The sequence below is a fragment of the Thamnophis elegans genome, chromosome 7 (assembly GCF_009769535.1).
Source record: "Thamnophis elegans isolate rThaEle1 chromosome 7, rThaEle1.pri, whole genome shotgun sequence".
NCBI lineage: Eukaryota > Metazoa > Chordata > Lepidosauria > Squamata > Colubridae > Thamnophis > Thamnophis elegans.
The window spans coordinates 79,987,926-80,000,092 of NC_045547.1; the positions used below are offsets into that span (position 1 = coordinate 79,987,926).

A 12,167-nucleotide genomic window follows, 5' to 3' on the forward strand; every position below is an offset into this window, starting at 1 on the left:
AAACCATTTAGCGTTATCGCTTCTTGTCAAAATTCTTTCTGGGAAAAACAAAAAAAGAAAAAGAAGGAATCGAAGGATCATGGGCTCTTTGTATTGTAACTTGTTGAGAGTGATTGACATCCTTAGGGGTACACTGTTGAGAATGATTGATGGACTCGTGACAATCTGAAGAATCCCATCATGGGTTATTGTTAATTTACTTGAGTTTTAAGGTACCATCCAGGAATACGGCGGCGGCTCAGTGGCTAAGACTCTGAGCTTGTCAATCGGAAAGGTTGGCTGTTCGAATCACATAACGGAGTGAGCTCCCGTTCCTTGTCCCAGCTTCTGCAACCTAGTAATTGGAAAGCATGTAAAAATGCAAGTAGAAAAATAGGGACCACCTTTGGTGGGAAGGGAAGAGCGTTCTATGCACCTTTGATGTGGCGTCAAGGCGGCCACATGACCACAGAGACGTCTTCGGACAGCGCTGGCTCTTCAGCTTTGAAATGGAGATGAGCACCGCCCCCTAGAGTCTGGAACGACTAGCACATATGTGTGAGGGGAACCTTTACCTTAAGGTACCATCCAAATGGATTACAATGTTGAGCCTCATATTTTTGTAGGCTGGGGCATACAGGTAGTCCTCAACTTTCAACAGTTCATTTAGTGACTGTCGCACTTAACGACTGCTGCAGCATCAAAAATTGAGTGATCAAAATTGAGATGCTTGGCAACTGACTTGTATTTATGACGTGGGTATTATGGGGCCCTTTTGCGATCTCCTAACCAGCAAAACCAGTGGGGAAATCAGATTCAGTTAACAACTCTGGCAAGAAAGGTTGTAAAATGGGGCAAAATTCATTTGTCTCACTTAGCAACAGAAATTTGGGGCTTAATTATGGTGGCATGTCAAGGATTACCTGTATCGGCTTGGGCCTTCCATTAAATCTTAATTTATGGAAGACTGGACGAAAAGAATAGTGAAATTAGTGGGCAGTCATATTGCAAATTAAGTACGAATTTGACTGAATTGAATCCAGCGGCTTTTAATTCCACGCTCTTGATACCATAAGTAAATATGGGACCATAATTTAAATTCTGAGCCTTAATCTTTATAACTGATAATGCGAAGCAGTCACTGTGTTCCTCTGGTCGTCAGTGAATTTTAATTCAACATCTACGGTTATCTGTAAAAAAAAATAAGAACTTAGATGTCTGTTATTTATTTGGAAAGCTTGAGAAAGAAAAATAGGTAGGATGCACACTTCGGTCCATCACGGTTTCCAGAAACATCCCTTCTGCTTCATTAAAAACGTAGGAACGTACATCAAATGTGCCAAATTGGTGCTTTATAACAAAACATGGCTTTTAGCGGGAAAGACCAAAATGGAGGGGGAGGATCTGTTTTTAATGACAGTGGAAAGGACGGAGTAGAAGCGAGCAACTGTGACGGCTTTACATGGATTTCAATTCCCAGAATTCCTGGCGGGCTATACTTGTCCAACCAGGGATAGACAATCTGATGCCAGTGAAAAATGCCAGACCCTCTTTCCCCGAAAATAAGACCTCCCTGGATAATAAGCCCAATTGGGCTGTTGAGCGCATGCGCCAAAATAAGACCTCCCCAAAAATATTGCAACACAGCAGCAGCCGTAAGATGACTACGCTTGCCGCCTCCTACACCTCAAAAATAATAAGACCTCCCCAAAAATAAGGCCAAGCGCTATTTTGGAGATCAGAAGAAAATAAGATCCCGTCCTATTTTTGGGGAAACAGGGCATTAGATTAGATTAACAGTTGGAAGGGACCTTGAAGGTCATCTAGTCCAACCCCTTGCCCAAGCAAGAGACCCTACGACATTTCAGGCAGATGACAGTTCAATCTCTTCCTGAAAGCCTCCAGGGATGAAGCTCCCACAACTTCCGAAGGCAACTTCTGTTCCATGGGTTGATTGTTCTCACGGTCAGAAAATTCCTCCTTATTTCCAGGTGGAATCTCTCCTTGGTCAGTTTCCATCCATTATATCTTGTCTGGCCTTCAGGTGCTTTGGAAAATAGCTGGACCCCCTCCTCTTTGTGGCAGCCCCTCAAATATTGGAAGACTGCTATCATGTCTTCCATGGTCCTTCTCTTCACTAGATTAGCTATGCCCAGTTCCTGCAACCGTTCATCGTATGTTTTAGCCTCCAGTCCCCTCATCATCATGGTTGCTCTTCTCTGCACTCTTTCTAGAGTCTCCACATCTTTTTTAATAGTGTGGTGACCAAAACTGGATGCAGGACTCTAGGTGTGGTCTTACTAAGGCTTTATAGCAGGAGTCCCCAAACTTGACAACTTCAAGACTTGTGAATTTCAACTCCCAGAATTCTCCAGTCAACTATGTTGGAAGTGGTGTAGGATCTCCTACTTGGGCGGAGGGGTTGGGCTAGAGGACCTATAAGGCCCCTTCCAACTCTTATTAATCTGTTAAGCCACATTTCACGACAATCCTTGGAAATGAAGTGTGCTTTAAATATTGTTCCCTGTTGTCATTTGCCTTACTAGTCACTAGATGCCATCCGTATTCCACGATCACATTTGGGGTGTGTGTGTGTATTTTGAGTATGAATTATTTAAAATAATATTTTTCAAGGGCACCTGTGGATCCACAAGTGGCTTACAGATTTTCAAGGCAGTGTTTAATATATACAATATCAACCAATGATGCAAAAACTCAGCAATAATATACTCCGTTTTTAGGCATATGAAATGATTTGGAATTTATTCAATGTCCTCATGCAGAGTCAAATCAAGTAACTTTTATTTTTTTACACGCAGCACTGGGGGTACAATATTTAGTAACCCTTGAGAGTTGACCCATAAAATCAGCAAAAACATAAATCCCGTTTACTGAAACCAATAGACTTTCCAGTTCTGATTGCACGAGGAGCCACGTAATTCATTCTCATTAAGCTTTTTATTTTATTTTTTTTAAAGCTCCCCGTTTCCTGATCACGACTGAGTCCTAGAAATAAAATATAATTAAAGAAAAAGAGAGTGAAGATATAGATATATGGATGGATAGGATAGAATAAAATTGAATGGCCAAGTGTGACTGGACACAGAAGGAATTTGTCTGGTGCACAAGCTCTCTGTACGTAAAAAGGCAAGACACATTCGTCAAGAATCGTAAGGTACGACACTTAATGATAATCATAGGGAATAGAATAGAATAAGAGTTGGAAGGGACCTTGGAGGTCTTCTAGTCCAACCCCCTGCTTAGCAATCGGGAAACAATATCAATATCAATCGTAAGGATACAAGCAACAAAGTTACAGTCCTTCAGTCATAAGTGAGAGGAGATGGGTGATAGGAACGATGAGAAGACTAATAGTAATAGTAACGCAGCCTATGGATGGACAGACAGATAATACAGGAAAAGACAGGGATAAAGAGAAAGATAGAGACAGACAAACAGATATAGACAGATGAGATTAAATGATGATAAAGATAGATAATAAAGAAAAAGATAGTGACAGAGGTAGAGAAAGATGGAGAGTTGAAAAACACAAGACAGATGTTAAATACAGATGCAGACAGATAATGGAGAAAAAGGCAAAAAAGACAGAAAGAGAAAAAATTAAGAAAGATGGAGAGGAGAGGATAGAGAGAGAGAGATAGATACAGGATAGAGGAGATAGACAGACAGGCAGACAGATGATAGAGAAAAAGCTAACTGACAGCAGTCAGGTAGATAGATAAGAGGGGGGAGAGGTGACAGACAGAGATAAAGACAGACATAGATGATATAATTAGATGATAGATAAAGGCAGAAAGAGATACAGACAGATAATAGAGAAAGATAGATAATAGAGAAAAAAGATAGTGACAGACAGAGGGAGAGAGAAAGATAGACACACACACAGACAGAGAGAGATCAATACTGGATATTTTCTTTTAACCTTACTACTGATGATAATTCAGCCATCCAATCAAGTATTTTGCACATTGTAAAAACTGAGATCAGGCTGACAACGGATCTCTCACTCGCATTGCTTCTTATACGTTCTCGAAGGAAATGTTTCATTTTCAGATGTGGATGTAGGAAGATTTCTTAAGGATGGTTAGTGGGTGTATATTGTAGCCCAGGCAAACCGCAGCAACCTCTCTGTTTTCTTACGAATTCAATGAAGCCATGAAAACCCACCATCTAGGGAGGAAAAAAAAAACCTAGTTTGTTGACCAATTCACGAATTTGGGGAAGCTGAAATGGCTGGAGCATCTGCAGGCTGCCAGAAATGCATACGAAGGGAGGGAAAAAAATATTCGACAGAAATGTTAAGGATTAGTATAGAATAGAATAGAATAGAATAGAATAGAATACAGTAGAGAATAGAATTGAATTGAATAACAAGAATTGGAAGGGACCTTGGAGGTCTTCTAGTCCAACTCCGTTTAGGCAGGAGACCCTACACCACTTCAGACAAATGCTTATCCAACATCTTATTAAAAACTTCCCGTTTTCTAAGTCTTCAGTCTTCTTAAAAACCTCCAGGATTACTGCAGAATAGAATAGAATAGAATAGAATAGAATGACAGAATTGGAAGGGATCTTGGAGGTCTTCTAGTCCAACCCCCTGCTTAGGCAGGAAAACCTACACCACTTCAGACAAAAGCTTATCCAACATCTTTAAAACTTCCAGTGTTCAAACATTCACAACTTCTGGAGGCAAGTTGTTCCATTGATCAACTGTTCTAACTGCCAGGAAATTTCTCCTCAGTTCTAAGTAGCTTCTCTCCTTAATTAGTTTCCACCCATTGCTTCTTGTTCTACCCTCAGGTGCCTTGGAGAATAGTTTGACTCCCTCTTCTTTGTGGCAACCCCTGAGATATTGGAAGGCTGCTATCATGTCTCCCCTAGTCCTTCTTTCTATTAAACGAGACGTACCCAGTTCCTGCAACCGTTCTTCATAGGTTTTAGTCTCCAGTCCCCTAATCATCTTTGTTGCTCTCCTCTGCACTCTTTCTAGAGTCTCCACATCTTTTTTACATCGTGGCGAACAAAACGGAATGCCGTATTCCAAGTGTGGCTTTCGCAAGGCCTTATAAAGTGGTATAAAGTAGATTAGCAGCTGTTCAAGAAAAAAAAGCCATCAGATCACATGGAAATCTCTCTTTGGGAAATCAGTTCTGGCACAGGTTCCTTCCAAGGTCACGAATGCAAAAGAAAAAAAAGTTGGATAAGAAATTGGGTTTTTATCCTGCAATTATTGAAGCAAAAAAAAAAGGGTTTTAAAACTCTGCTTTTCCACAAAGCAGAGATAGAAGCAGCTGATTTTTTTTCTAAAAAAAATTAGACCAAATTTTCTTACTTTGATGAGTAGTCCTTGACTTTCGACCATTTGTTTAGGGACAGTTCAAAGTTACAACGGCCCTGAAAATACTAACTTATGACTGTTTTTTTCACCAGTAAGATTATTATTTTTTCTTCTCATCCAATGTAGGAGAACATCTGCATCCTCCTGTCAGAGTTGGGGAACAAATTTAGCTGAGAAATGCAGAAACGAGAAATTCAAAGTGGAATAATATATGTACTGTAGGAAAGTTAGGGGAAATGCCTTGCGTCAGCAACATAGTTAATAACCTGGTTTGCGATAAAGGGACTGTCCCTGGCATCGTCGTAAGAGGGGGGTGATGAAAGCTTTTTCCATTTCATGTCTTTCAGGGCAGAAATATTTCACAATTTTTGCAAACACCAGTAAAACTTAAGCAGGAGGTTACAGAGCTCACCTCTGCAGAAAAATTTAATTTATCTATCTATCTTCAGAAGAACCGGCTGGTTTGAAAAAGATAGAAACAGCCCATTTAGGTTGGAAAGACTCAATTTTGCAGTGCATCGGGCAGATATTCACACACACACACATACACAAACACACACAGCAATTGGGGACAGGGTCGAGATATACAGCTAAAAAGAAATATTGCTGCGTGTGTTTTTGTGTTTTGTGCATCAATCCTGTATTATTATTATTATACAATTGTATCAGCCAGTTGTTTCGCCGGATTTGGCATTGGTTACTAGTCGGGCCCCACCCAGGGGCCTAGGACGTTGTAACGTATTTTCGTAATATGCGTGCGGATCCAAGCAGTGCGGCTTTTTGCATTTGACTGATGGTGATTTTGTCAATTTTTAACTGTTTCAAATGTAATTCCAGTGCTTTTGGAGTAGCACCCAGTGTGCTGATTACCACTGGAATTACCACTGCTGGTTTGTGCCATAGTCGTTGAATTTCGATTTTTAAGTCCTGGTATTTTGCTATTTTTTCATGTTCCTTCTCGGCGACCCTGCTATCACCTGGTATTGCGATGTCTATGATTGTGACCTTATTTTTCTCAACCAGTGTGATGTCTGGTGTATTATGTGCCAGTATTTTGTCAGTTTGTATACGAAAATCCCATAAGATCTTGACCATCTGATTTTCGGTGACTTTTTCAGGCTGATGTTCCCAATAGTTTGGTGTTTTAATATTATAATTTTTGAACAAATTCCAGTGGATCATTTGTGCTACTGAATTGTGCCGCAATTTATAATCAGTCTGCGTGATTTTTTTACAGCAGCTGAGTATGTGATGATGATGATGATGATGATGATGATGATGATGATGATGATGACGACGACGATTGCATGGTTAATCTTTGGTGAGATTCACAGCCTTTGGGGCTGGTTGGTAGCTCAACAGCTCGAGTCCTAAACAAGGACCTAGGAACTGTTAAGGTAACGTTGGAGGATATAAGCTGTTCCAAGTAGGGTGGTTTTCTGGGAATCAGAATGTTCAAGTCCAATAAATTTAGAATTTCCAAATAGCGAGGTAGCCCTTTAGGTATTGCTCCAAGGGCTCCAATTACAATCGGGACAACACATCATCATCATCATCATCATCATCATCATCATCATCATCATCATTCTGCAACAGAAGTAGAAAAACAAGGTTTCTACAATTCAGTTTAGAAAGCTGATGCCCCCAATTCTTCTTCTAATCACAAACCTTCAGGCAATGTATGTATGTATGTATGTATGTATGTATGTATGTATGTATGTATGTATGTATGTACGTACCAGCATAACTCTGGAGCGCCTCGAGCAATTTCCACTAAACTTGGTACAAAGATGACTTACCCTCTGGAAACAAATACTTGGGGGACAGCGACACCCCTGGTGTGTGTGTGTTTGTGTGCGTGTATTCCAGCACAACTCTTGACTGCCTGGGCCGTTAAGGAGAGTGAGTGCAGCATCCTGGAGCAATGAATGTTTTTGATGTCAGTTGCTTTGCAGCTTCCTCTGGAAAGCCAGCCGTGATTTTCATCCTCCAGTGGGAGACTAGATGGGCTTCACATCTCTGCCGCACATGTGCAGGCGGTGGGGCACATGCACATGGGGGGGGGTCATGCAGGGGGCCATGTGTGCATGCACAAGGGGGTAGGGCGCATATGGGGGGAATGCATGCATGCACAGGGGCAGGGTGCATGCACGGGGACCACACGTGCATTGCATTTTGGGGGTTTCTGCATGCACGCATTTACAATACAATACAATAGCAGAGTTGGAAGGGACCTTGGAGGTCTTCTAGTCCAACCCCCTGCCTAGGCAGGAAACCCTATACCACTTCAGACAAATGGCTATCCAACACCTTCTTAAAGACTTCCAGTGCTTGTGGGCTTCCATTTGTGGGCGCATGAACACGCTTTGGGCACTCGGTCCAGAAAAGGTTATCCATCACTGGCTTAAAACGTTGGGAGACTTACAAGATATATTAATTATCTTGTAAAAAAAAACTATCTTTGTCCTTTAGTCTTATTAATCATTGATAGTCTTCCTATCAATGTCTTATTGGTAGAGTTGAGATATCCAGGCGTTATGTCATCTCAGTGAACTGAAATTACTGACAAGCTTGAATCGGTAACAAAATATTTTATTTGATTTGAAATAATGGCGAATAAAACTCTGTTAACTGCACAGATTAGATCCCAAATAATAATATACAGAAGGAATTGCTTCGCTTAAGATACAGAAATGCTGGTTACGTTTTAAGATATACACATGTTTTTAAATTACATTTTGGCATGTACACAAAACAGTTCTGGAAAAATAAGGCTTGTCCCAAGAGTGTCACGGCGATTAATCTGCAACCACAGAGTCATTATTTAAAAAATAAGGTTTTTTTTTTTTTCATATTTCCAGATGGGGATTTCAATGTCTAGAATGTCTTGTGGGCACACTTTATTCTTCAGGCTGTGCCACTAAAATCAAAGAAGTTGGCACTTTTACATTTTCCTTTCCTCTTCCTGATAACTCCAATTTGTTTCAGGAAAAAAGCAGCCCTTGATTCCAGAAGCACCTGGGTTGAAAAGAACTTGCCAGTAGCGAAAATCAGAAAAGGATATCCCCAGGTTTGGGTTACTACAGGTTCGCCCAGGTTCCGAAGAAGCCATAGCTAACATTATGGCTGATTAGAGAACCTCCAAATCCCACTCCTGGCTGGCCCTGCCCATCCCTCCCCTCCACTGCCCTTCCATTAATCTCCATTTGGCAGGGCCCTAATGGAGAGGGGAAACGGGCCTCCCGGAAGTTCCGGAAGAGTGGAAATGGGTCCGTTTCCGGCCTCTGGAAGTCCTCTGGAGCCTGGAGGAAGCAGTTTTTGCCCTCCCAGAGGCTCAAGGAAAGCCTCCAGAGTCTGAGGAAGGTGAAAATGCCCCCTCCTGCCGTGGTGCAGGAGACCAACTAGGCCACCCCCACCATGGCCATGCCCATCCGGCACTCGGGCAGAGAACCTGTTGCTGAAATTTTTGAAGCCCACCCCTGGATATCTCTGTGCTTGTAACATGCCACCAGGGTTCAAGTTGCTGGGTCACAGAATCCTAATTTCTTTCGCCAAACGTGGAAAGGTCTATATTTAGGGGGAAAAAATAACACAGCCTGATTTTGTACGTTGATTATAAAACGACTGGATAATACCAAAGTCAATATAATTCACAGAGACGCTTCTCATTATAGCTGGATGCAGAATGCAGCCGTCAGATGTGAAATTTCACATCTGAATAACAAGAATGAACCTATTCGTCCTCCCCACTGTGAAAAAACGATTGGGAAGGGATACAGAAAAACAGAATTAGAAGGGACCCTGGAGGTCTTCTAGCCCAACCCCCTGCTGAAGCAGGAGACACTAGACCGACTGGCTGTCCAGTTCGTGCTTTAAAAACGTCCAATGTTGGAGCTTTTACAACTTCCGGAGGCAAGTTGTTAAAACGATCGATTGTTCTCACTGTTAGGAAGTTTCTCCAAGTTGCTTCTCTCTTTGATGAGTTTCTACTCATTGTTCCTTGTCCTGCCTTCCGGTGCTTTGGAGAAGAGGATGACCCCCCCCCCCCCCAATCCTCTCTGTGACAGCCTCCCAAATACTAGAGGACTGTTATCATGTCATCTCTCGTTCTTCTTTTTGTTTGACTAGGCATATCCAGTTCCCTCAATCGTTCATGGCGCAGTTTGGCCTCCAGACACCTCATCATCTTTGTTGCTCTTCTCTGCACTTTCTCTAAAATCTTAGCATCTTTTTTCGTATTGTGGTGACCAGAACTGGGTGCAATATTCCAAGTGTGGCCTTACCAAGGCATTATAAAGTGGAACTAACGCTTCGTCTGATTTCGGAAATGTTTTAGATCTCCTGTAAGCACAGCACTTCCCTACCGTGACCTGTCAAAACCGCGGAGGACAAAATCGCGCTCGACGAAAGCGCGCATGTGACGTCATCACAGCGTGATGAAAAAAATTAAAAATTGAAATAAAAATAAAATTAAAGCAAGCCGATTCACATAAAGGTAAGGGTTAGGTTTAGGGTTAGGGTTATGTTAAGGTTAGGTTTAGAGCGTTAGCGTTACGTTTAGCGTTAGGTTAAGGGTTAGCGTTAGGTTTAGCGTTACGTTAATGGTTAGGTTTAGGGTTAGATTTAGGGTTAGGTTAAGGGTTAGGTTTAGGGTTAGGTTTAGGGTTAGGTTTGGGGGGGTTAGGGTAAGGTTTTTGCTTTATTTTTACATTTTTCGATCACAGCGCGATGTTTTCGTCGCGCTGTGATGACGTCAAATGTGCGCTTTCGTCGAGCGCGATTTTGTACTCCGCGGTTTTGTGGTGGAACCCTTCCCTACAATTCATTAAAACTCTCTTCCTTTTTTCTGGCTTCCACCCAAGCCTGCGATTCGTGTAACGTTTTATTAAATTTAATAAGTTAAATCTTTAAAGCAGCAGTAGCCCCTTGGACAGAAACTTTGGGAGGAGGGGGGGAACCATGAGATAAACAAAGCCAGAGAAAAACATTGGGCTGAAAATCATTTCATCCAATCTTTCATCCACTCTCTCGGCCTTCCGGAAAGCCATTAAAACCTGGCTGTTCCGGCAGGCCTGGGGCTGTTGACCCCAAAATACGGTCCAGCCCCATTTAGAACGGAGTGCATGGTGTGCTGTTTTTAAATCTATCTTTTCTTTCCTTCTATTTTATTTTTTTTTCTCTTTTTCTCTTGATTTATTCTGTACTGTAAGCCGCCCGAAGTCCTACGGGATTGGGTGGCATATAAATGTTATTAAACTTAAACTTCATCCAAATTATTTTGAAATATAGTGGTGTTTTTCAAAAATTATACTTACGATGCCTTTAATTCCCTGGAATTTAAATAAGCTTCTATATTTTAATTAATGTACTTAAAACAGTTTAAACGTATTGAATGATACCTATGGAAAGATATAAATAGAATAGGAAAAGTACCCTGTTTTCCCGAAAATAAGACCTCCCCGGATATTAAGCCCAATTGGGCTTTTGAGCGCATGCGCTAAAATAAGCTCTCCCCCAAAAATAAGCCCTCCCCATGAGGTGACCACGCTCGCCACTTCCTGCACCTCAAAAATAATAAAGCCTCCCCAAAAATAAGGCCAAGCGCTTATTTCAGGGGTCAAAAGAAAATAAGACCCTGTCTTGTTTTCGGGGAAACGTAGTAGCCAAAGGGAATTAATTTAAACCTAGTGGCATCTGAAATTAGATTTGCGCTGCTACGCTTTTATCCTTTTAGTGTGGAATATTATACACTGCTGTATAATTCATATTTTTGTTTCATTTTAAAGGAAGCAAAGTGGTCATGTTGCATTTAGCAAGTATTTCACGCCGTCCTTCAACGAAACTAATTTCCATGGCTTCGTGTAAATCTAGTGTAAATTCCTTCAAGTTAATCCAAGGAAATCTGCTTCATCTTCTCTGCTAGCGCCTGCCTCATCACAATATGTTTTTTCAAGTTTTGCACTTCATGCGGCAGATTCACATCCCAGATAGACACAGAAGACGGTATCCCTGTGAAGAAAATCATTTAAAAATAATCACCGAAGATGCTACAAACACAAAACAGTTGTCAGTTCTTGCATTCGCTGTCTTTCAAAAACAGGAGCCAAAATAGAGAAGTAGGCCAGGAAATCATCGTTGGAATATATTTTTATGAAACAACTGCAGTAGTATTCAGTGAGTAGATGGCAGTATTTACAAGTTTGGATCTATGGTACATGCTCTATGCTCTTCTTTTATAAGTTGTTCCCTGTTGTCCTGTTATAGTTAAAATAGTTGAGCAGTAAAGCACATGGTGACTGTGCTTTGCTTGTTCTCTGTGGTGCTATATATAAACAGAATTTCTAACAAAGGGACAGGAAAGGAGAAAGGGAAAGACAAAGATGGGAAGAGAGCAAGGAGGGAAAAATAAGGAAAGAGGGAAAGGAAGGGGAAAGGAGAATGAAAATGGAAGGAAGGAAGGAACGAAGGAAGGAAGGAAGGTTATAATGAGTGTGAGAGGATCTCAGGGAAGTCCTGCCTTAGCACTTGGCCACCGCAGATGCCCCCGATACGAGTCCTGTGTCACGCCATGGCCACGCCCACCCACCTCACGCCCTCCCCTCCAAGGTCAAATACAACCCTGATGCTGCCCTCGATGAAATCAAGTTTGACACCCCTGCTGTAAACTATAAAAATCCTAATTTATCAGCTGTCCCAGATCTACATGGTGTTTCTGCTCACCAGTAAACGGAATCCTTCTTTCCAGTCAGCCTCCATTTTGTTTTCCAGAGCCTTTCTCCCGGCTTGGAACTGAATCAGATGGATTTTTCTTCCAAAAGCAGCCGCGACT

General features: G+C 41.6%; 1 protein-coding gene across 2 annotated transcripts in view; it reads right to left on the reverse strand.

The window, feature by feature from the left end:
• Positions 1–10,925: 10,925 nt before the first annotated feature.
• The window catches only part of LRRK2 (leucine rich repeat kinase 2), a 117,602-nt gene continuing 116,360 nt past the window's right edge, over positions 10,926–12,167 (reverse strand). For both annotated transcript variants that reach the window (XM_032221705.1, XM_032221706.1), the window contains exon 51: positions 10,926–11,347. In XM_032221705.1, the coding sequence (XP_032077596.1) occupies positions 11,226–11,347 (122 nt within the window). In that variant the 3' untranslated portion in view covers positions 10,926–11,225. The remainder of the gene's footprint in view (positions 11,348–12,167) is intronic.